Raw genomic sequence first — 24,754 nt, 5'->3', positions numbered from 1 at the left:
GCTCAAAGCTGATTGTAATGGCGAAGCACGGAGCTGTCCACTCCAAGCTTCACCATTCCTCTCAGCGGCCAGCGCTTCCCAGCAGCAGCACAATGCGGTCATACATCGCGCTGCTGGACTGTGTAGGAGGAGCAGGGCAGGCCGGGAATCAGCCTCTACTCCTCCTACACAGTAGCACAATGTGTGATAATATCCTGCTGCTGCTGCTGGGGAGCGCCGACTGCCGGGCTGTGATCATCAGGTTAAATAGGTGAGTATTTACTCTTAGTTTTTTTTACTTTATGTAAAAAGGGCACATATCTTGGCATAACTACTCTGAGGGGGTACATCTTGGCACATCCGCTGTGAATGGGGAACATATCTGGGCATAACTACTCTAAGGGGCACATCTTGGCATATCAACTGTGAAGGGAGCACATATCTTGGCATAACTACTCTGAGGGGCACATATTGGCATATCTACTGTGAAGAGACACATATCTTGGCATAACTACTGTATGGGGGCACACATCTGTGCATAACTATTGGGAGGGGGCACATATCTGAGCATAACTACTGTGAGGGGGCATATCTGGACATTGCACCTGTGAAGGGGGCACGATGTAGGATAACTTATGTGAAGGAGCACAAAGTGGGCATGATTACTGTGAAGAGGCACAGTGTGGGCATTACTACTATGTGCTGGAACAAAGGGGGAATAATTACTATCTGTGAGCATTATGGAGACTGGGTGTGTATAGTTATGCTTTGGGAAGAATTAGAGACGTGGCCTAGTATGAAAAAATTGCTGTGGCACGCTACGTGCACGACACATATTGTCCCTCTTTACTATTTTTTAAAGTCGGGAGATATGACAAGAGTCTAGACAGAGCTATACCAGATGGTCAAAAGTTCACTGCCTCTTTTTTTTCCCTTCAAAACACTCTGCATAACCAGTCTGCAGGCTCTGCATAGTCCCTTATGTCAGCAAAGGAAAACTACTAGCTTCTCAGTGTACAGGCTGGAAAATCCCAAAGTCTCTCAGTATTAGCTGGCTGTGTGTTAACCCTTTCCACAGTGCAGTGTAAAAACAGTGCAATAACAGTGCAAATGAACAGGATATGTTACAATAAACATTTAAGATGCAGGTAATCAATTTGGCTCCTCCATTCAGGGTACATAACTCAATCTAACAAACAATATATTTTCTTACCTTTTATGACACTGGTCCGATCACCCATGTATTTGACAAACATAGTAAACTGTTTGGGTTCATCTAAAATGTAAAAAAAGATAAAAATGAAAAAAAAAAATACACTTTTTCATCATAAATAGTTAAAATAATGTTGAATATACTGTTAATGCATTTTCGGGGCTCACCTTCTACCGGACAGTTGTCATAGATAATATCCAATGGATCTGGACTCGTCTCCTGTATTGGTAATTTATCCAAGATATCTGCAAACAGGAAAAAAATCTAAATCCTGAGAAATTATATACCGTATTTGATTATTTAAAGAGAGACATTCAATTCTGGAAGGGTATGTAAACCCTGCAACCAATTTTTACTGCTCCTATACATGTACAATAAAAAGTGAAGTATTACTGTTTACAGCTTTTATTAAAAATCTCCTGCCGTTCTGAGTAGACAGCTCCTCTGCAGTCTGCACGGTAACAAAAAGAGTGGGCCGACAAAGTAACGCGTGACCCTACAATCATACTACACAGTAGTCGTAGTCTGTAACCATGGAGATACATAACTATTTTCTCTTTCTTTCCCCCCTGTCCTTAAGCTCTTGAATGCAATGACAGCAATACTAAATGATGTCTAAGTGACACACATAGCTATGGGTAAACGCATTCTTGACAACGGTAAACAACCAGTGCCCCCCAATACTCCGATATTCCAAGGACTAGTTTTAGGGGTGCATGACATGAATATGGAAGGGGCGACAGTGGCCCGCTTGGTCTGGGCACCCATAGCTTGCGTCCACAGGCCATGGTATTGGGACCCTGTTAGGCGATAATCAGGCCCTTTTGTTATGTTTATATTTGGGCACTATGGGGTACACCATAATAGGGGCGTCACAAGTAGGTATCGGGCAGGACATCATCCAGCTGAAGGGCATGTGTACATAGAGGCAGTCCGTGCAGCCTTTAGGAGTATTTTAGAGTCAAGCAGCTCCTAAAAGGCACTTAAATTGTATCGTTGCGATGGGCGTACTTAACAGGAAAGTTAATATTCGCCCCCACCTTCTGCAGGATTATACTGAACAGGCACATCCAACCAAAGGACAGAGAGGCGGCCATTTATTGGGGGCCCTGGAGACAGCGGGCCATTTCTAGGCTGGTCCTGTTCCGGTTTTAATGGTTGGGGAGAAGTGACCCAGGGAAGTGCTCTCCACAGGTGCATCAACGCTACCAAACAAGGGAGAGGAGAGCGTCTTCAGGAGGGGAGGAGTGTGCTGGTGTCAAGCAGCTGCTGAAAGGGTCCTAAATTATATCGCACTGCTATGAGCGGACTCACCAGGAAAGTCAATATTCGCCCCGACTCCAACAGGAATCTTCTTTATAATAAAATATTCTGAATCTTTTTCCCCTTTTTTATCCGTAAACATAAAAAAACAAGAGTTTAACATAAAGGAGAACTCCACCTTCAGGAGGGCTCCACTGAAAGCCATGTAAAGGGGTCGCCCAGTGTATTATATTATGTGATATCATTAGGTTACATTTAAAACTTTGCAAATCGTCTTGATTTTACAAAGAAAAAATGAATTAATATATTGTGTTCACAGCTCCTACACAGAGCTATGTGTTTCCACGGTTACAGACTACAAACAAACCCTGTGTAGTCTGATCCTGCTGTCCTGGGTTACTCTCCTGTCTGTCTCCTCTTCCCCACGGACAGGAGAAGAGGCGGCAGGTGGAAGAGAGCAACACATGACCCCAAGACCTGTAGGTGGGCACAGGAGCTGGAGACACAAAGTGCTAGGACGTAGTCAACCTTATTGTACATTTTGTTTGAAAGATCTCTGCCTGCTGTCATTGAATATGAACAATGTCATAGAAGTGCAGTTCTGGAAGGGGTTATATATCTATAAGATATAGAGTATGGATGAAGGAAGGAAGAACTCACCAGAGCTGCGGGTATAACAGCAAAAAATACTCTTTGAAGCTGTAAATACAAATTAGAAATACATTATTCAATGTCAGCAAGAATTATGGAACATGACTTTAAGGCAAATGCCACATTTCCAATGCTTAACCCCTTGGTGACCAGCCCGTCTTGGGCCTTACTGACCAAGCGTTTTACTTCCTTTTTTCATCGTCGCGTTACAAGAGCTATAACTTTTTTATTTTTCCGTCTATATAGCTTTATAAGGGCTTGTTTTTTGCCGGACAAGTTGTAGTTTTTAATTGCGCCATTTTGGGGTACACATAACTTTGATTAAGGCTCCATTCACACGTCCGCAAAATGTGTCCGCATCCTTTCCGCAATTTTGCGGAAAGGATGCGGACCCATTCATTCTCTATGGGGACGGAATGTGCTGTCCGCATCCACATTTGCGGATCCGCACTTCCGCATCCGTGCTTCCGTTTCCGCAAAAAAATAGAACATGTCCTATTCTTGTCCGCAATTGCGGACAAGAACAGGCATATTCTATTATGTCGGCAATGTGCGGTCCGCAAAATGCGGAACACACATTGCCGCTTTCCGTGTTTTGCGGATCCGTGTCTCCGTGTATCCGCAAAACACATTGCGGACGTGTGAATAGAGCCTAACTTTTATTAAATCTTTCTGGGAGGGAGATGGGAAAAACAGTAATACTGCCACTGCGTTTTTACGTTATTAATTTTACGACGTTCATTTTTCAGTATAAATAACATAATATCTTTATTCTCTGGGTCAGTACGATTACAGGGATACCAAATACATATAGTTTTTTTGCAATCAAACCCCTTTTTTTTTAGGAAAAAATGTTTTTGCAATGCCACTTCCCAAGACCCATAACTTTATTATTTTTCTTTCTATGGAGTTGTGTTAGGGCTTGATTTTTGTGGAACGACTTGTATTTTCCATTGGTATTAAATGGCGCTTTTTGATCGCTTGTTATTAAGTTTTTTCGGCGGCAATTAAGAATAAATCAGCAATTCTGTCTTTTTTTTTATTTATTTTTTATGGCGTTCACCGTAGGGGATAATTTATGTGATATTTATGTAGTCCGGGTCATTACGGACGCGGCAATACCACACATATGGGGGACAGAGAGGCGCAGCCTGCCGGAAATTACTCAAGACTGGTTTGGGGCCCAGCCTAAGGACCCTTAGTGACCGCCGTAAAAAGGCGTATGGATGGTTACTAAGAGGTTAATGGGGTTTTCATTTGATCATATTGGAGTTTAACTCCTCTGTTTGGGATACTCCTGTGTATTTAAGGTTTTTTTTATGACTTTTTTTATTTTTTTTATTGTCTTTGCATTTTGAACCCACAACCATCTGCATTGACAGCAAAGACTCTAACGACAGAGATATAATGCTCAATGAAAATAAATGTAAGATATTTTTTGGCTAAAAACCTCAGTAGCAGTTTCCCATGTATTTTGTATTGGTAGCAGAAGTATCATTTTACGGTATATATTTTTTAGTAACTGCAAAAATATAATGACACAATAGAATTACAATAAACACAAAACTGTCCATTATAGAAGGAAAACAATATAATGGATGGACCGTCTCTATCAAATAATGGAAATGTATGTGACCTGATGGACCGCACTGACTATAAGGCCTCATGCACACGTCTGTATCCATTTTGTGGTCTGCATCCATATGTCTGTTCCACAAATTGTAGAACATGTCCTATTCTGGCCCGTAAAACGTGGTCTATGGATCTATTGAAGTCGATGGGTCCACAAAAAATGCAGATATGTGTATTTTGCGGACAGCAAAACAGATAGACCCTACTCTCAGTATGGTCCATAAGGTGACATTAATTTCTGTAATTTAATGGAGATAGTGTCATGGACACTACTGTGACAGGGGCCAGGAGATCAGAGAGACTGGCAACACGTGGGTTAATCTGAATGGTTCCTTGTGGATCATTTGTGTCCGTGTTGTTTTGGTAATGACCACACTTCTGGCAGGTGTTGTTGGTTTGGTCATTTAACTTCCCCTATTTATTACTGCTTACCCCTTCTAGGGGTGCGGTTTATAGCTTCAGTTACTGGACTCTGGGCTAGCTGGTTGTTGGTTCTCAGTTAAGCTCCTGGCGCTGCCTTTGCTCCACGTGAAGTTAAGTGTTGTCTTTCCTATTTGTATTTTGTTTGTTGTATTCCCCTGTCTGTTGTATCCAGGCCTGAGGGAGAATCCTGTTCATCCTTCTGGTGGAGGAATACGTTGTCTCAAGTCCTGCCACTATACCAGGGCCCTACAGGATGTGTTAGGGCTCTAGGTTCCTGTGTATGAACTTTCCTACCATCGGGGTCAGTTCATACTGATAGTTAGTCAGGACTTGGATTAGGGTTTTTCTAGGAGGTGACCTTCTCCTTTACCCTAGTTTCCAGGCCTCGTTCCTTTCCCCTTCCCTCCTGTGCTCGGTTTTGAGTTTTCCACCCACACGGCATCCGTCACAGATAGCCCTTCCATTATTTTAATTGTTCTCCTTCTATAGCGGATGGCTTTATGATACTTGTAAGTTATTTTATGCATTAAATTTATTTTCGCAATTACAAAAATAATATAAATTGACGCTTCTGCTATATATGAATACATAATAACTACTATTGAAAGAAGACCAGAGAATATCTTTTATTTATCAGTAGTGAGCTCTATAGCTCAGTGGTTAGGGCTTTTTCTTTAGATAAATAAGACTTAAATACACTAGAGTGTCGCCAAGTATACTGACAGCGCTTGGGGGATACCCCCTTCATGTCCATAGGCACTGACTTCATACATAGACATAGAGCAGGAATGCCTAAGCAGCTACAGATACCGGCACTTCAATACACATGGCTTCTCCTCCTATGCAGTGCGTGCTGCACTCTGTTCCTTCCACTTCCTCAATCAGCGGCTTAGATGTGGCTGACGGAGGAAACATTGAAGTCTGACAAAATTACCGGCAATTGTTAATGCAGGTAAAAAAATAACGGTACTGGCAATTATTATTGCAGAGCAGGTAAAAAAAATACCGGTATCGGCAAGCTAAGCAAAATACTTGGTTTCGTCGATAGAATACTGGTCAGGTGGCAATCCTACAGGTGGGACATATTTTCTCCTATTTGCTATCGGAGGTGCAGATGCAGCAGAAACCCCCCAGCTCTGGTTTTTGAGGGGGCCCAAAAGCCACACGGATGCAGATTTTGCACTGGGGTCCTGAAGCTGCATCATGGTCCCATGTCTCAAGGTCTAGTTCATGCTACATTGTTTTGGTCAGATATTTTCATCAGTGACAAAACCAGGAGTGGTACAGAGATGAGGAATAATGGAAAGATTTGCTCCTGTTCTGTGTTTTTGACCCCAACCTGGTCTTGGCTCACAATCACCGACGGAAAACACTGACCAAACACTGAAGTGTGAGCTAGACCTAACTTTCAATCACATTATGAAATCCTGCAGCTTTAACATGTCCTCACATCTAGTGGCCAAACAGGGTAAGCTGCAGACTGGTAAAAAAAATGCAACTGGGGGGCGGTATTATTAGGAGGTGCCTCAGAATAATTAGGGGTGGGGTTACCAGGGGAGGGCAGGTGATGTCACTGAATAAGGTTGAGCGAGATGAGTAGGATGCCGCTCGCTGCTCCCGCCCTCTTCCGGACTATGACTTTAAGGCCTCATGCACACGACCGTTCCATTTTTTGCGGTCCGCAAATTGCGGATCCGCAAAACACGGAAGCCGCCCGTGTGCCTTCCGCAATTTGCTGAACGGAACAGGCGGCCCATTGAAGAAATGCCTATTCTTGTCCGCAAAACGGACAAGAATAGAACATGTTATATTTTTTTTGCGGGGCTACGGAACGGAACAACGGATGCGGACAGCACACGGAAATGCTGTCCGCATCTTTTGCGGCCCCATTGAAGTGAATGGGTCCGCATCCGAGCCGCCAAAACTGCGGCTCGGATGCGGTCCAAAACAATGACCTTGTGCATGAGGCCTAACAGATATATTTTTCCTGTTCCATCTTCCAGAGGTGGGGGAAGTCGGGGGGTAGCATGCGGCATCTGACCTAATTTTGCCCAGAGACACATTTTGTCTAAAACTGGCCCTAGAAGGCGGTAACGAAGGGAACGGGGAATCTGTCGGCCCTTTATAATATACAACAGTTTATTTTCTCACCTTTCATAAATTTGTTATAAAATGAGGGTCTCTCGGGTCCATCTGTTTTTGGAGGCTTATCTGCAAATTAAAAAAATATATATATAGAAAAGAAAAGCATAAAAATGTATTCCATCCTGCCAAGAACGGAATATAATACTTGAGGTTTCATTTTTTTTCACCTTACATTAGCAATTTTTCGCCCCATTGTATATAAAATAAAAAAGTTGCAAGTTTGCAGTCTTGATTTAAAAACTCCTATATGATGACTATAAAAAGGCCCTGTGTAGTTTGATTCTATATAATGTACAGACAATAGAAGAGAACTTGACACAACTGCCGGATCAGACTACAGAGGATCTGTTTGTAGTCTGTAACCTTGGGGACACATAGCTCTGCCTAGATTTTGGATCACGACTATATGTAAAATTGCTTAATATTTTATTTTATAGGCAACGAGAACATTAATAATAGAGTTGCAGACGTGTTCATAGCCCTAAGTTAGGATAGTTTTAAAAACAGACTAACATGACCAATCACATCTTAGATCTCCATTGCTGCCCTCCCCCGAGGACTAGAGTCATGTTGTAACAGCAGCCGGTGGGGGAGTATGAAATGCAGATGCCTGGTCATGTGTTGTCATAGAGCAGTGGCCCGGTTTGAGGTGGCTCCACTAATATCCTGGGTCCCCCAGACAACGTAGAGCTGTCACCATGTGTTGCTGCTATCTGGAGGATATGGTAAGGTGTGGTGCACCCCAATGGGAAATAAGTCCAGAGAGTCAGGATCTGCAGTAAACCCGTGTGCTCCTTTACTGGAGGAACTCAAGTGCAAAACAATACAGGCAAGGCATAGGACTGGCTTCTCCCAGACAGAAGGAGGTTCTGTGCTGAGGAAAGGTCTGAGCTAGCTGTCCCTCTCTCTCTCAAGGGGCTGATGATCCAGGCAGGGCCGGTACAAGGCAGGGGCCGAAGGAGCGGGTGCCCTGGGCGCTACCATTTGCGGACAGGAGGGGGGCGCAGGTGAAGTGCCAGCCACGGCCCCCCCTACATCATGCTGTGCCCCCCCATGTGCCCCCCCAACTAAAATGACCCCCCCCCCAAGTGAGCAGCCGCCGCCGGGCACAGGGAGATGAGCGCTTCCATTGCGCTCATCTCCATTGTAAACTGTCTGTGCCAGCGGAGGTGCAGGGGAGGGAGAGGCGTGTCCCTTCCCTTTCCTCTGATAGGCTGCAGGCAGGCACCGAAGTGGAGGAGAGGCCCCGCCCCCTAATTACTCCTGTTTACCTTTCTAAAGCTAAAGGACCTTTGATGATGTCATCACAGGTCCTGTAAGGGAACTGCACAGTGTAAAGTGTAGTTCCCAGGTTAGAACAGTGCATCTGCCAGGACCTGTGATGACATCATCTTCAACATCACAGGTCCTGCAGATTCTAGCAAAGGAACTGCACCAAAAATGGTGTAGTTCCTAGGTTTCAAAGGTACATCTGCCAGGACCTGTGATGACATCATCACAGGTCCTTCAACCCCTAACAGCAAGTATTAAAAGTTCACAAGCAGCTCTGTATTGATCCATACAGACTGGAATGGAGAGGTAAGAGGAGGTCCTCCACTTTTCATCATTTACCCCCCCCCCCCTCCATGCCCTGTTTTTACTCATTGCTCACTCATGTATACTACTTCAGACAGTTACCACTACCTCATGTACCTCACAGTGACTATAATGCATAACTGACCACATATTTCTATAAACACTGCATCTACAGTATTATACCTTCTATGTGTCACATCAATACACTGCTCTGTATATATATATATATATATATACACACACATGCACACACACTGCATATATTACACAGTATTATACATGCAATATGTACAGATATATAGTATATACCGCAGTGCACTGATATGTGAGGTATGAGGTATAATAGATGCTGTGTGTACAGATATCAGTACACTTCTGTATATACTATATATGTGAGGTACGAGGTATAATAGATGCAGTGTGTACAGATATATAGTATATACAGCAGTGTACTGATATGTGAGGTACGAGGTGTCAATACACTGCTGTATTTACTATATACCTGTACACACTGCATCTATTATACCTCGTACCTCACATATTACACTACTGTATATACTGTATACACTGCATATATTATACCCCGTACCTCACATATCAGTACACTGCTGTATATACTATATACCTGTACACACTGCATCTATTATACCCTGTACCTCACATATCAGAACACTAGGGAATATACTATATACCTGTACACACTGCATCTATTATACCGCGTACCTCACATAACTGTACACTGCTGTATATAATATACATCTGCATCTATTATACCTCTTTTGTGTGCCAGGGCTGTTTTGTAATCCCATTCCGGCCCTGATGGCATAAATTATAAAACGCAGCAGCAAGAATAGTTCATGGAACAAAGGGAGGGGCTATAAAAGGGGAATGGGGGCCCAATTTAGATTCCTGCTATGGGGCCCAGTGATTTTTATGTACGCCCCTGGCTGCAGGCACTAGGCCGGCAGCCTATCAGAGGCCGGCGCAATGACGTCATCGTGCCGCCTGAGCCTTACATTACAGCGTGGGACACAGGAAGAGGCTGCATCGCATCGCTGACACTTAGGTAAGTATAAGTGTTTTTTTTTTGTTTTTTTTTACAATAGTGTGACTGGCACATTGGGGGGGCTTATTACAAAACTGGCACATGATGATGGGGGGGACTTTATACTGGCACATGATGATGGGGGGGAACTTTATAGTGTCTGTGACTTTCAAAGTCCCACAGTCCTTTGTTCTATTGCTTTAAGTATATTCTTGTTTTGGAACAACATTGATTCTTTCTTAAAAACGGGGGGGGGGGGGGGGGGGGCGCAGTTTGCCATCTTCGCCCTGGGCACCAAATGGCCTTGTCCCAGCCCTGGATCCAGGGTCTGTGGCAGGGTATATCCATCTCTGTGTCTTCTTCTGGTCTCTTGTAAAGTTTGGTAAAGTCTCTGCTACTAAACATTATTCCTTATCTGCAGACACTTAGCGGTTCTGACTGCTTTACTTTTATACAGTTTCTGATTCAGAACATTCTAGTGGGAGGGAGAAGTTGGAGAAGCACAGCCTAACAGAAACAATGTTGCAGTTCATGGCTGCCATAGACTTGTATTAGGTCTCAATACAAGTCAATGGGAATTACTAAGCAGTTTCCAGACATAAAGAACAGCATACCTCCCAACCATCTGGAGGTCCCTGAGCGGCTGAGGTAGGTCCTGCTCAAAGCTGATTGTAATGGCGAAGCACGGAGCTGTCCACTCCCCGCTTCACCATTCCTCTCAGCGGCCAGCGCTCCCCAGCACCAGCACAATGCGGTCATACATCGCGCTGCTGGACTGTGTAGGAAGAGCAGGGCAGGCCGGGAATCAGCCTCTGCTCCTACACAGTAGCACAATGTGTGATAATATCCTGCTGCTGCTGCTGGGGAGCGCCGACTGCCGGGCTGTGATCATCAGGTTAAATAGGTGAGTATTTACTCTTATTTTTTTTTACTTCATGTGAAAAGGGCACATATCTTGGCATAACTACTCTGAGGGGGTACATCTTGGCACATCCGCTGTGAATGGGGAACATATCTGGGCATAACTACTCTGAGGGGCACATCTTGGCATATCAACTGTGAAGGGAGCACATATCTTGGCATAACTACTGTATGGGGGCACACATCTGTGCATAACTATTGGGAGGGGGCACATATCTGAGCATAACTACTGCATATCTGGACATTGCACCTGTGAAGGGGGCACGATGTGGGATAACTTATGTGAAGGAGCACAAAGTGGGCATGATTACTGTGAAGAGGCGCAGTGTGGGCATTACTACTATGTGCTGGAACAAAGGGGGAATTACTATCTGTGAGCATTATGGAGACTGGGTGTGTATAGTTATGCTTTGGGAAGAATTAGAGACGTGGCCTAGTATGAAAAAATTGCTGTGGCACGCTACGTGCACGACACATATTGTCCCTCTTTACTATTTTTTAAAGTCGGGAGATATGACAAGAGTCTAGACAGAGCTATACCAGATGGTCAAAAGTTCACTGCCTCTTTTTCTTTTACCTTCAAAACACTCTGCATAACCAGTCTGCAGGCTCTGCATAGTCCCTTATGTCAGCAAAGGAAAACTACTAGCTTCTCAGTGTACAGGCTGGAAAGTCCCAAAGTCTCTCAGTATTAGCTGGCTGTGTGTTAACCCTTTCCACAGTGCAGTGTAAAAACTGTGCAATAACAGTGCAAATGAACAGGATATGTTACAATAAACATTTAAGATGCAGGTAATCGATTTGGCTCCTCCATTCAGGGTACATAACTCAATCTAACAAACAATATATTTTCTTACCTTTTATGACACTGGTCCGATCACCCATGTATTTGACAAACATAGTAAACTGTTTGGGTTCATCTAAAATGTAAAAAAATATAAAAATGAAAAATAAAATAATAATACACTTTTTCATCATAGATAGTTCTTCAAATAATGTTGAATATACTGTTAATGCATTTTCGGGGCTCACCTTCTACCGGACAGTTGTCATAGATAATATCCAATGGATCTGGACTCGTCTCCTGTATTGGTAATTTATCCAAGATATCTGCAAACAGGAAAAAAATCTAAATCCTGAGGAATTATATACCGTATTTGATTAAACTCTGGAAGGGTATGTAAACCCTGCAACCAATTTTTACTGCTCCTATACATGTACAATAAAAAGTGAAGTATTACTGTTTACAGCTTTTATTAAAAATCTCCTGCCGTTCTGAGTAGACAGCTCCTCTGCAGTCTGCACGGTAACAAAAAGAGTGGGCCGACAAAGTAACACGTGACCCTACAATCATACTACACAGTAGTCGTAGTCTGTAACCATGGAGATACATAACTATTTTCTCTTTCTTTCCCCCCTGTCCTTAAGCTCTTGAATGCAATGACAGCAATACTAAATGATGTCTAAGTGACACACATAGCTATGGGTAAACGCATTCTTGACAACGGTAAACAACCAGTGCCCCCCAATACTCCGATATTCCAAGGACTAGTTTTAGGGGTGCATGACATGAATATGGAAGGGGCGACAGTGGCCCGCTTGGTCTGGGCACCCATAGCTTGCGTCCACAGGCCATGGTATTGGGACCCTGTTAGGCGATAATCAGGCCCTTTTGTTATGTTTATATTTGGGCACTATGGGGTACACCATAATAGGGGCGTCACCAGTAGGTATCGGGCAGGACATCATCCAGCTGAAGGGCATGTGTACATAGAGGCAGTCCGTGCAGCCTTTAGGAGTATTTTAGAGTCAAGCAGCTCCTAAAAGGCACTTAAATTGTATCGTTGCGATGGGCGTACTTAACAGGAAAGTTAATATTCGCCCCCACCTTCTGCAGGATTATACTGAACGGGCACATCCAACCAAAGGACAGAGAGGCGGCCATTTATTGGGGGCCCTGGAGACAGCGGGCCATTTCTAGGCTGGTCCTGTTCCGGTTTTAATGGTTGGGGAGAAGTGACCCAGGGAAGTGCTCTCCACAGGTGCATCAACGCTACCAAACAAGGCAGAGGAGAGCGTCTTCAGGAGGGGAGGAGTGTGCTGGTGTCAAGCAGCTGCTGAAAGGGTCCTAAATTATATCGCACTGCTATGAGCGGACTCACCAGGAAAGTCAATATTCGCCCCGACTCCAACAGGAATCTTCTTTATAATAAAATATTCTGAATCTTTTTCCCCTTTTTTATCCGTAAACATAAAAAAACAAGAGTTTAACATAAAGGAGAACTCCACCTTCAGGAGGGCTCCACTGAAAGCCATGTAAAGGGGTCGTCCAGTGTATTATATTATGTGATATCATTAGGTTACATTTAAAACTTTGCAAATCGTCTTGATTTTACAAAGAAAAAATGAATTAATATATTGTGTTCACAGCTCCTACACAGAGCTATGTGTTTCCACGGTTACAGACTACAAACAAACCCTGTGTAGTCTGATCCTGCTGTCCTGGGTTACTCTCCTGTCTGTCTCCTCTTCCCCACGGACAGGAGAAGAGGCGGCAGGTGGAAGAGAGCAACACATGACCACAAGACCTGTAGGTGGGCACAGGAGCTGGAGACACAAAGTGCTAGGACGTAGTCAACCTTATTATACATTTTGTTTGAAAGATCTCTGCCTGCTGTCATTGAATATGAACAATGTCATAGAAGTGCAGTTCTGGAAGGGGTTATATATCTATAAGATATAGAGTATGGATGAAGGAAGAACTCACCAGAGCTGCGGGTATAACAGCAAAAAATACTCTTTGAAGCTGTAAATACAAATTAGAAAAAACATTATTCAATGTCAGCAAGAATTATGGAACATGACTTTAAGGCAAATGCCACATTTCCAATGCTTAACCCCTTGGTGACCAGCCCGTCTTGAGCCTTACTGACCAAGCGTTTTACTTCCTTTTTTCATCGTTGCGTTACAAGAGCTATAACTTTTTTATTTTTCCATCTATATAGCTTTATAAGGGCTTGTTTTTTGCCGGACAAGTTGTGGTTTTTAATGGCGCCATTTTGGGGTACACATAACTTTCAGATTTTTTAGCAAATCTTTCTGGGAGGGAGATGGGAAAAACAATAATACTGCCACTGCGTTTTTACATTATAAATTTTACGTCGTTTATTTTTCAGTATAAATAACATTATATCTTTATTCTCTGGGTCAGTACGATTACAGGGATACCAAATACATATAGTTTTTTTACGTTTTACTACTTTTTTGCAATAAAACCCCTTTTTTTTTAAATAAAAAATGTTTTTGCAATGCCACTTCCCAAGACCCATAACCTTATTATTTTTCTTTCTATGGAGTTGTGTGAGGGCGCCGCTCCGTTCTCCCGGTATAGGCTCCGGTAGCTTCATATGTTCAGTTCAACTGGGTGGAGCCTGCCGGCGTCTCCTTCTCCCAGGCTGTAGTGCTGGCCAATCGCAGCGCTCGGCTCAAAGCCTGAGAGAAAAAAAAAACCTCTCAGGCTATGAGCTGAGCGCTGCGATTGGCCAGCACTACAGCCTGGGAGAAGGAGACGCCGGCAGGCTCCACCCAGTTGAGCCGAACATATGAAGATACCGGAGCCTATACCGGGAGAACGGAGCGGCGCCCAGCGATAATAGTAAGTGCAGGGAGATCCCTGGGCGCCGCTCTCCATGTCTGTATGCTTAGTATAGATTTTTTATTCTAGTGAAAGCTCCTCTTTAATTTTTGTGGAACGACTTGTATTTTTCATTGGTATTATTTTTGAGTAAATGGAGCTTTTTGATCGCTTGTTATTACGTTTTTTCGGCGGCAACTAAGAATAAATTAGCAATTTTGTCTATTTTTTTTTTTTTTATGGTGTTCACCTTAGGGGATAATTTATGTGATATTTATGTAGTCCTGGTCATTACGGACGTGGCAATACCAAACATATGGGGGAGATTATATATTTTTTTCATTGAAAAGTGCATTGCATTTTTATTGTCAGTGCTAATTTGATATTGACCAGCAGAGAGGCGCAGCCTGCTGGAAATTACTCAAGGCTGGTTTGGGGCCTACACGAGACCCCAGCCAGACTTCACACACATCGGCACCCCGCGATTGTATTTGCTGGGTGCCAATGGGAGATAGAGGGAGTTCGCTCCCTCTGTCAGCACTTTACATGCAGCGGGCGCCATTGCCTGCGGCATTTAAAGTGTTAAACATCCTGGATCGGCACTCCTGCCAGTCCGGGCTGTTAGAGCAGGGCCGCGGCCCAGCCTAAGGCCCCTTAGTGACTGCCGTAAAAAGGCGTATGGGTGGTCACGAAGGGGTTAGTGGGAGTGTTATTTGATCATATTTGAGTTTAACGCCTTTTTAAAAAAAAATTAGATGAGTAGGATGCCGCTGGCTGCTCCCGCCCTCTTCCAGACTATGACTAAGGCCTCATGCACACGACCGTTCCGTTTTTTGTGGTCCGCAAATTGCGGATCCACAAAACACGGAAGCCGCCTATGTGCCTTCCGCAATTTGCGGAGCGGAACAGGCGAACCATTGAAGAAATGCCTATTCTTGTCTGCAAAACGGAGAAGAATAGGACATGCTATATTTTTTTTTTTGCGGGGCCTCGGAACAGAGCAACGGATGCGGACAGCTCACGGAGTGCTGTCCGCATCTTTTGCAGCCCCATTAAAGAGAATGGGTCCGCATCCGAACCGCCAAAACTGCGGCTTGGATGCAGACCTAAACAATGGCCTTGTGCATGAGGCCTAACAGATATATTTTTCCCTTCCCATCTTCCAGAGGTGGGGGAAGTCGGGGGTAGCATGCGGCATCTGACTTAATTTTGCCCAGAGACAGATTTTGTCTAAAACTGGCCCTAGAAGGCGGTAGCGAAGGGAACAGGGAAACTGTCGGCCCTTTATAATATACAACAGTTTATTTTCTCACCTTTCATAAATTTGTTCTTATAAAATGAGGGTCTCTCGGGTCCATCTGTTTTTGGAGGCTCATCTGCAAATTAAAAAATATATATATAGAAAAGAAAAGCATAAAAATGTATTCCATCCTGCCAAGAACGGAATATAATACTTTAGGTTTCATTTTTTTTCACCTTACATTAGCAATTTTTCCCCCATTGTATATAAAATAAAAAAGTTGCAAGTTTTCAGTCTTGATTTAAAAAAAACTCCTATTTGATGACTATAAAAAGGCCCTGTGTAGTTTGAGTCTATATAATGTACAGACAATAGAAGAGAACTTGACACAACTGCGGGATCAGACTACAGAGGATCTGTTTGTAGTCTGTAACCTTGGGGACACATAGCTCTGCCTAGCAGCTGCAGACACAAAACAGGAGGAGATTTTGAATCACGACTATATGTAAATGATGTAGGAACAGATAGAGAGGCAGTACTATCTGTTCCTACATCATTTACATGGAAAGACAGGTAGTCAGTACTATCTGTACCTAAATCATTTACAGGAAGACACAGGGAGGCAGTACTATCTTTACCTACATCATTCACAGGGAGGCAAGGAAAGATTACTATCTGTACCTATATCATTTACAGTGTGAACCTACATAATTCACACATAGACATGGAAACAGTACTATCTGTACCTACATCATTTACAGGGAGGCAGTACTATCTCCCCTGTAAGTGATGTAGGTACAGATATAACTGCCTCCCTGTGCCTTCCTGTGAATGATGTAGGTACAGATAGTACTGCCTCCCTGTCTCTCTCTGTAAATAATGTAGGTACAGAAAGTACTGCCTCCCTGTGCCTTCCTGTGAATGATGTAGGTACAGATAGTACTGCCTCCCTGTCTCTCTCTGTAAATAATGTAGGTACAGATAGTACTGCCTCCTTGTGTCTCCCTGTAAATGATGTAGGTACAGATAGTACTGCCTCCCTGTCTCTTTCTGTAAATGATGTAGGTACAGATAGTACTGCCTCCCTGTGTCTCTCCCTGTAAATGATGTAGGTACAGATAGTACTGTCTCCCTGTCTCTTTCTGTAAATGATGTAGGTACAGATAGTACTGCCTCCCTGTCTCTTTCTGTAAATGATGTAGGTACAGATAGTACTGCCTCCCTGTGTCTCTCCCTGTAAATGATGTAGGTACAGATAGTACTGTCTCCCTGTCTCTTTCTGTAAATGATGTAGGTACAGATAGTACTGCCTCCCTGTCTCTCTCTGTAAATAATGTAGGTACAGAAAGTACTGCCTCCCTGTGCCTTCCTGTGAATGATGTAGGTACAGATAGTACTGCCTCCCTGTCTCTCTCTGTAAATAATGTAGGTACAGATAGTACTGCCTCCTTGTGTCTCCCTGTAAATGATGTAGGTACAGATAGTACTGCCTCCCTGTCTCTTTCTGTAAATGATGTAGGTACAGATAGTACTGCCTCCCTGTCTCTCCCTGTAAATGATGTAGGTACAGATAGTACTGTCTCCCTGTCTCTTTCTGTAAATGATGTAGGTACAGATAGTACTGCCTCCCTGTCTCTTTCTGTAAATGATGTAGGTACAGATAGTACTGCCTCCCTGTCTCTCCCTAGGTCTATGCTACAACGTAACAGATACCAGCTGCATACAGTAGAACGGCTGCATAATATATATGTAAACCAGTCCGTGGTAACGGAATCCATAACGCCATTCAGCATATACCCCAACCCGAACACAAACTTCAAAATATGAAGTTCGCTCATGTCTAATAAACATTGTACAGTATGTAGTTTGGAGTCAGTCCGGGCTATTCTCACCTTGTTTAATTCTCTGTATAAAATCCTGCAGCACCCTATGGGGATGACGACGTAATACTATTCTTATAAGCCCATCTGCAAAGAAATAAAAAAAATACCTTATTACATGGAAATCATTGGAATCAGTGGAATCTGACCAGTTCTACTTTACACCAGTTTGATAAGTCTCTTGTCTTTATCCATGGTCGCCCCACATCTCTTAATGTCCTCCCAGCGCCCTCAGTCCGTGCGTGCTATACTCACCTTCTTTAATGCTCTGTGTAAAATCCCGCTGCACCCTAAGCGGATAACAATAAAATACTATTCTTATAAGCCCATCTGCAAAGAAATAAAGAAAATATATTATTAGTTTATTACATGGAAATCATTGTAGATGACTGTATACCATAGAACTCTGTAAAGGGGTTCTCCGGACTACAGACATTGATGACTATTTTCAGGGTAAGTCATCAATATCCGATCGGTGGGCGCCCGCCACTCCCTTTCAGTCATCTGCGGACGTTGACAAAGTGTAATTCCATACAAATTTTGGGAAACATTCTATTTGCACCAAAGCCGAATCTCCTGGCGCTTCGCGGTAATAAATTGTTTTTTTTTGCTAAAATGGGGGCTACACGTGTTACAAAGTGAAAGTAAGATGCCCGGGAACGCCAGATCACCCATGATGCCATACGACAGCCAGTCAGCAGCTAGTCAGCCCCTGTGATGTCACTGCCCTATAAAATCCTCATCCCGCCCGCTCTCCACCACTTCACTGTGAACAGAGCATAGGGAGAGACGTGACAAGTGCTAGGGACAGTGATTAAGAAAGCCTTCAATTTTAAAATATTGGATAGGGAAAGTTCAGGGACAGCGCAGGGGGCAGATGCTGATAAATCTGGTTGGCTAGGGGACAGGAGACGTGGTGCCTACATGTCATGGCCACCTGAGCCTTGTGGGGCTGAACTATAGCGGAGGAGGAGCAGGACCTTAATGCACAAGCAATGTATACAGAAATGGGTGGTGACAGGAGAGGAGCAGGAGGAGCTAGAGAGCGATGAGGAAGACCAGGCAGATGACCCCTACCCCGTGGCAGTATGCAGTGGAGATGGAGGCAGGGAGCCTTTCCGAGTCCCTTGCCCAAATGGCCAGATGCATACTGAGTTGCTTGCGTAGTGACAGCCGTATTATCACTATTCGGCGGAGGGATAAATACTGGCTCTCCACCATGTTAGACCCTCGCTACCGTTCCAAAATGGGGGCTTTTTTTCCACCCGCTGAGAGGGAGGATAAAGTCAACTAATATCGAGACATCCTATGTATTCAGTTGGCCGCTGCCTATATGCGCCATCGCCCATCCTCACGAAGGTCTGAACGGAGGGGGCCCTCTGCACTCACATTCCACTGCCATGACTGCTGGATGGGTGTGGGCTGTGGGGGGGCAGGAGCAGTACCAGCTCCATCAGCAGCACCTTAAGTCTAGAGTCGCTGATGAGCAGTTTTCTTCACCCACCTACTGAGGAAACCACCCACCAGCAGCAGCTAGACATGGAGCAGAACCTGAACCAGCAGGTGGTGGCATACTTGGACTGCATCCTGCCACCCCACATCCAAGATCCCCTGGACTACTGGGCAGCCAAACTTGATTTGTGGCCGCAACTGGCCAAGTTTGCTCTGGACAAGCTGTCCTGTCCGGCCAGTACTGTAGCATCAGAGCGGCAGTTTAGTGCAGCGGGGGCCATAGTTACCCCAAGGAGAATTCGTCTTTCCACCCAAAATGTGGAGAGACTGATCTTTGTGAAGATGAATCAGGCGTGTATTAGCCAGGATTTCCACACGCCAGTGCCTGATGCATCAGACTAGATCATTCTGGGTGCCACAACAAAACTTTGCTAAAAAAGACCAAGACCACCTTCTACTGCCACCCAGCATCTTCTGCTGTTACTGCCACTGCTGTTGCCCCCTATCTCCCCACTCTGTGACTGGGCCACTATGTTGACTCCTCATGCTGTTGCCACCCTCACCACTCTGTGAATGGGCCACTATGTTGACTCCTCATACTGTTGCCACCCTCCCCACTCTGTGACTGGGCCACTAGTGTCCCTGTTTGGCCTTGTGGACATTTATTTTGCCGTTCTGCTGATCCGTCAGAAGAAATGAAAACCACAACGGATCCTGTCTTTGGAGTATCTTTAAGGCCAGTATCCCATGTGCTTTGTGATGAATTAATTCGGAAATAAGTAAATTTTTGGGGAAAATTTGGCGAAGCGTTCGAATCGAATTCTTTAAAACTTTGCTCATCTCTAGTAATCAATATCAGTAGTCCAGACAACCCCTTGTATTTTGGGGGGTTAGCTACAGAGGGATGCAGAGCAGTGGCGTAACTACCGGGGAAGCAGCTGCTTCGGGGCCCGGGCTGACAAGGGGCCCGGGCGCCCAGGAGCAGTGTCTCAGACAGTCTTAGTTCCAAGCTGGGCCTGACTAGGGTTAAGTAAACCGAGGAGGCTGCCATGTACTGCAAGCTATAGACAGGAGGCTGGCAGAGATAGGGATGAAAGTTCAAATCAACCCCCTTCCCAATGTTTTATATAAAGATAAATAAACATTATTAAACACTAATAAAATATAAAAATACTAAAAACATGGTTTTGGTGACCAACTCCCCAACACACACATACACCAAAAAAAAATAAAAAAAAATGAATAAGGCATACAGTCCAAGACATACAGTCCGTGAGCGGGCCTGGGGTTGGGGGGGCCCGTAGAAAAATTTGTTGTGGGGCCTAGTCACTTCTAGCTAATCCCCTGCTGCAGAGGCAGCAGTCACATTCAAGCCCTGGAGCCTCGGGCAGGGGAAGGGGGGCCCATTAGTCCCTTTGCCACATGACAGACGGTAGGTAGTGTTACAGATTTTTCCTTGGTGTTCACTATCCATAGTGAACTCCTTTAACATCTCGTATACTGTATTTTAGGAACCTGCACTTACCTCTTCTATAACATACAGTACAGACCAAAAGTTTGGACACACCTTCTTATTCAAAGATTTTTCTTTATTTTCATGACTATGAAAATTGTAGATTCACACTGAAGGCATCAAAACTATGAATTAACACATGTGGAATTATATACATAACAAACAAGTGTGAAACAACTGAAAATATGTCATATTCTAGGTTCTTCAAAGTAGCCACCTTTTGCTTTGATTACTGCTTTGCACACTCTTGGCATTCTCTTGATGAGCTTCAAGAGGTAGTCTCCTGAAATGGTTTTCACTTCACAGGTGTGCCCTGTCAGGTTTAATAAGTGGGATTTCTTGCCTTATAAATGGGGTTGGGACCATCAGTGGTGTTGAGGAGAAGTCAGGTGGATACACAGCTGATAGTCCTACTGTATAGACTGTTAGAATTTGTATTATGGCAAGAAAAAAGCAGCTAAGTAAAGAAAAACGAGTGGCCATCGTTACTTTAAGAAATGAAGGTCAGTCAGTCAGCCGAAAAATTTGGAAAACTTTGAAAGTAAGGGCTATTTGACCATGAAGGAGAGTGATGGGGTGCTGCGCCAGATGACCTGGCCTCCACAGTCACCGGACCTGAACCGAGATGGTTTGGGGTGAGCTGGACCGCAGAGTGAAGGCAAAAGGGCCAACAAGTGCTAAGCATCTCTGGGAACTCCTTCAAGACTGTTGGAAGACCATTTCAGGGGACTACCTCTTGAAGCTCATCAATAGAATGCCAAGAGTGTGCAAAGCAGTAATCAAAGCAAAAGGTGGCTACTTTGAAGAACCTAGAATATGACATATTTTCAGTTGTTTCACACTTGTTTGTTATGTATATAATTCCACCTGTGTTAATTCATAGTTTTGATGCCTTCATAGTCATGAAAATAAAGAAAACTCTTTGAATGAGAAGGTGTGTCCAAACTTTTGGTCTGTACTGTATATATATACAGTCTCACAACCTAGATGTAAAGAAAAAAACAGTCAGTCACATCGTAATACTAATACTATATATATATCACTGTACTTATCTTGATAACTGATCCTGATTTTTAACCTCTTTTAGACCCCAGAGCTGCATTCTTACTTCTGCCGGCTTCACAGCTGGAATCTCCTAGCTCAGTCATTGGTCTCTTCTTCATACGTCTGTATATCTTTAAACCTCTAGAGGGGTCATTCCCCATTTTTTTTCTGTAGAAGAAATTAAAAGTGAGTGAGAAATGACAGTTCTGTCCAGGGTTACAATGTTACAGGCGAACTAATGCCTAAACAAACATAACCGCAGCCATGAGGACTGAGCTAGGAAGGCGCAGAGGAGGGCCCTAGCGTTGCAGTGCCTCCGCGTGACGTCACAGGGCAGGGGAGATCGGGAGGAGGAGCAAGCAAGTACCGTATTTTTCGCTTTATAAGATGCACCTGATGATAAGACGCACCTAGGTTTTTGAGAAGGAAAAGAAGAAAAAAAATATTTTGAACCAAAAGGTGTGCTTTTGGTGGGTTTTGAACTAATAGTGGTCTGTGGATGACACTATTATGGGGGATCTGTGGATGACACTGTTGTTGAGGGGATCTGTGGATGAGGCACTGTTATGGGGGATCTGTGGATGACGCACTGTTATGGGGGATCTGTGGATGATGCACTGTTATGGAGGATCTGTGGATGACACACTGTTATGGGGGAATCTGTGGATGACGCACTGGGATGGGGAACCCGTGGATGACACTGTTATGGAGATATCTGTGGATGGCATTGTTATGGGGGCATCTGTGGATGACGCACTGTTATGGGGGGTATCTGTGGATGACTCACTGTTATGGGGCATCTGTGGATGACTCACTGTTATGGGGGCATCTGTGGATGACGCACTGGTATGGGGGACCCGTGGATGACACTGTTATGGAGATATCTGTGGATGGCACTGTTATGGGGGCATCTGTGGATGACGCACTGTTATGGGGGGATCTGTGGATGATGCACTGTTATGGGAGACCTGTGGATGACACTGTTATGGAGATATCTGTGGATGACACTGTTATGGGGGGCATCTGTGGATGATGCACTGTTATGGGGGCATCTGTGTGGATGACACTGTTATGGGGGATCTGTGGATGACACTGTTATGGGGGGATCTGTGGATGACACTGTTATGGGGGGATCTGTGGATTACACTGTTATGGGGGATCTGTGGATTACACTGTTATGGGGGGGATCTGTGGATGACACTGTTATGGGGGATCTGTGGATGACACATATATAGTATTTTATGCTATAATATATGTGTCATCCACAGATCTTCCCCACATAACAGTGTCCCTGTGTAAATAGTGACCCAGGGAGTGGAGGCCGGCAACTGGTGTTGGAATTGCGGCGGGGCCTGGTGCAGTCACTGTACTCTATTATACCGGGCCCCGCTCACAGCAGTCTTTATTATGTAAGTGTAGTCATGGCTGGGAGGCTGGAGCTAGTACTATCAAACTACCGTAGCAGGCAGGCCAGCCGGCAGCGTAACGTCACTCACTATGTCACGCGCCTGCTCCTCCCACTTTATTAATGAAGCAGGCGGAGCAGGTGTATGACGGAGTGAGGCCAGCTTGCCTGCCTGCTACGGTAGTTTTTGGGACGGAGCCGGCGGAGCAGATATTTGTGGCCAGTGGGGCTCAAGAGGCAGCTGCCCGTTTTGCCCGTGTTAAAGACGGCCCTGCCTAGCACGGACCAAAGATTCATTACTTGGATATAGAGTGAGTCTAGTGGAGATAGAAGCAGCCTTAGCGCATGGGCTCCACAAGCACCAGTGACCGGGAGAAGCCTAAAAGCACCTGGACACAGCCAGGCGACTAGGCACAAAGTTGTCTATTACCAAAAGCCTCTATGGACATGGTGGACCAGAGTTTATGAAAGCGTCCTGTACAAATAATGGAGCAGAGGATTTTGCCTGCCGCTAGGCAGAACGCCCTGTGGATAGCTAATTACAAGTAAGAAGTTATTATATCCAGTATCTGAGTGCTAGAGTGTGGACCTAGTGTAGACAGATATAAGAAGGAATCTCTCCCACCTGTTAGAAAGGAAATTCTGCAAGCTACAATTGTCGAGCCTGTTATAAGGATTACAGCTGATATTTGGATTACCACTCTTGTTGTATAAATGATGCTGGCATCACAAACACCAGGGACCCTGCCCCCAAGGCACCTAAAAACCCACACCACCAAGGGCACCTCAACCACCATCTGGCGGGGAATCCCTGGACAAACAGAGAGTGCCCCGAAGGAACTGGTGCTGTCCTTCCCATCACTGCACGCCGGCCCAGGGAGCGCTGCTAACCGTGAGTAAAACAACTACAGCCTCTATCGGCCCACCGTAGCTCACGTGTTGCCCCTGCGGCCCGGTCGCTGCATTAATTTGGCATCACGAACAGGATCAAAATCCTCCGCGCCTAGTGTGAATAGGACCCCAAATGATATGTGTCTTATGAGAGAGACTTTGAATGTGCTCAAACTCATTACTGACCGTGGAGAGACTATAAACGCCTTTATTGAGCTGAAGAAGTGTTTATGTAGCTTGAAATTGCATGGGGATATTGTGCAAGACCCCTGCTACAAAATCGCATTGTCAAAAGTTGGAAAATGGCATATTTTATTGTGTCACTACCACTGCTTGCTCTCATTGAATGAACTCACAAATTGCACCAAAATGGCCACCCTTTTGCATGGGCTAGTCCAGGTGGTAGGTGTATACATAGAGATGTATGTATGCCCCCTTGTCAGCATACATTTCTATGTATATAATATATATGTGCCCATTCAGACCCCCTGTTATATATATATTTATGGATGTGCCCCAAGCATCTATAAGTATATATATATATGTACAGTTAAACTGTGCCCAGAAGCTCCCATGGATGCCCCCCCCCCTCTGGAATGTGCCTGCTGTGGGTGGGGGGGGGGGGAGACCAGCCTCTTCAAAGGACAGATGATCAATAAAGATCCTTTGCCCTTTGTCACCATCTCCGGCAGCGCCTAACAGGGACATGAGAACAAAGAGCTCCCATGCCCTGTGTACCGCTCACCTCCGGCGCTGTAATTACAGTGCTAGAGATGTGCGATATCTCCACAGGCAGGAGGATCAAAGGATCCCCCTGCCTGGGAGCGCGGGCTGGTGCGGTGATGTCA

General features: G+C 44.6%; 1 protein-coding gene across 1 annotated transcript in view; it reads right to left on the bottom strand.

Annotated features, from left to right (window-relative positions):
- The window catches only part of LOC121008391, a 54,409-nt gene extending 33,817 nt beyond the window's left edge, over nucleotides 1-20,592 (bottom strand). Inside the window, exons 1-11 of the mRNA XM_040440891.1 lie at nucleotides 20,579-20,592; nucleotides 17,857-17,931; nucleotides 17,614-17,688; nucleotides 15,795-15,857; nucleotides 13,615-13,653; nucleotides 11,856-11,957; nucleotides 11,705-11,767; nucleotides 7,313-7,372; nucleotides 3,116-3,154; nucleotides 1,336-1,437; nucleotides 1,193-1,255 (exon numbers count right to left, since the gene is read on the bottom strand). Coding sequence (XP_040296825.1) covers nucleotides 1,193-1,255; nucleotides 1,336-1,437; nucleotides 3,116-3,154; nucleotides 7,313-7,372; nucleotides 11,705-11,767; nucleotides 11,856-11,957; nucleotides 13,615-13,653; nucleotides 15,795-15,801 — 475 coding nt within the window. The 5' untranslated portion in view covers nucleotides 15,802-15,857; nucleotides 17,614-17,688; nucleotides 17,857-17,931; nucleotides 20,579-20,592. The remainder of the gene's footprint in view (nucleotides 1-1,192; nucleotides 1,256-1,335; nucleotides 1,438-3,115; nucleotides 3,155-7,312; nucleotides 7,373-11,704; nucleotides 11,768-11,855; nucleotides 11,958-13,614; nucleotides 13,654-15,794; nucleotides 15,858-17,613; nucleotides 17,689-17,856; nucleotides 17,932-20,578) is intronic.
- Between the last annotated feature and the right edge of the window lie 4,162 nt (nucleotides 20,593-24,754).

The sequence above is a fragment of the Bufo bufo genome, chromosome 7, assembly GCF_905171765.1.
Source record: "Bufo bufo chromosome 7, aBufBuf1.1, whole genome shotgun sequence".
Lineage (NCBI taxonomy): Eukaryota > Metazoa > Chordata > Amphibia > Anura > Bufonidae > Bufo > Bufo bufo.
The sequence above is the reverse complement of the archived record's forward strand: the minus strand, read 5'-3'. Positions and strand labels throughout refer to the sequence as shown.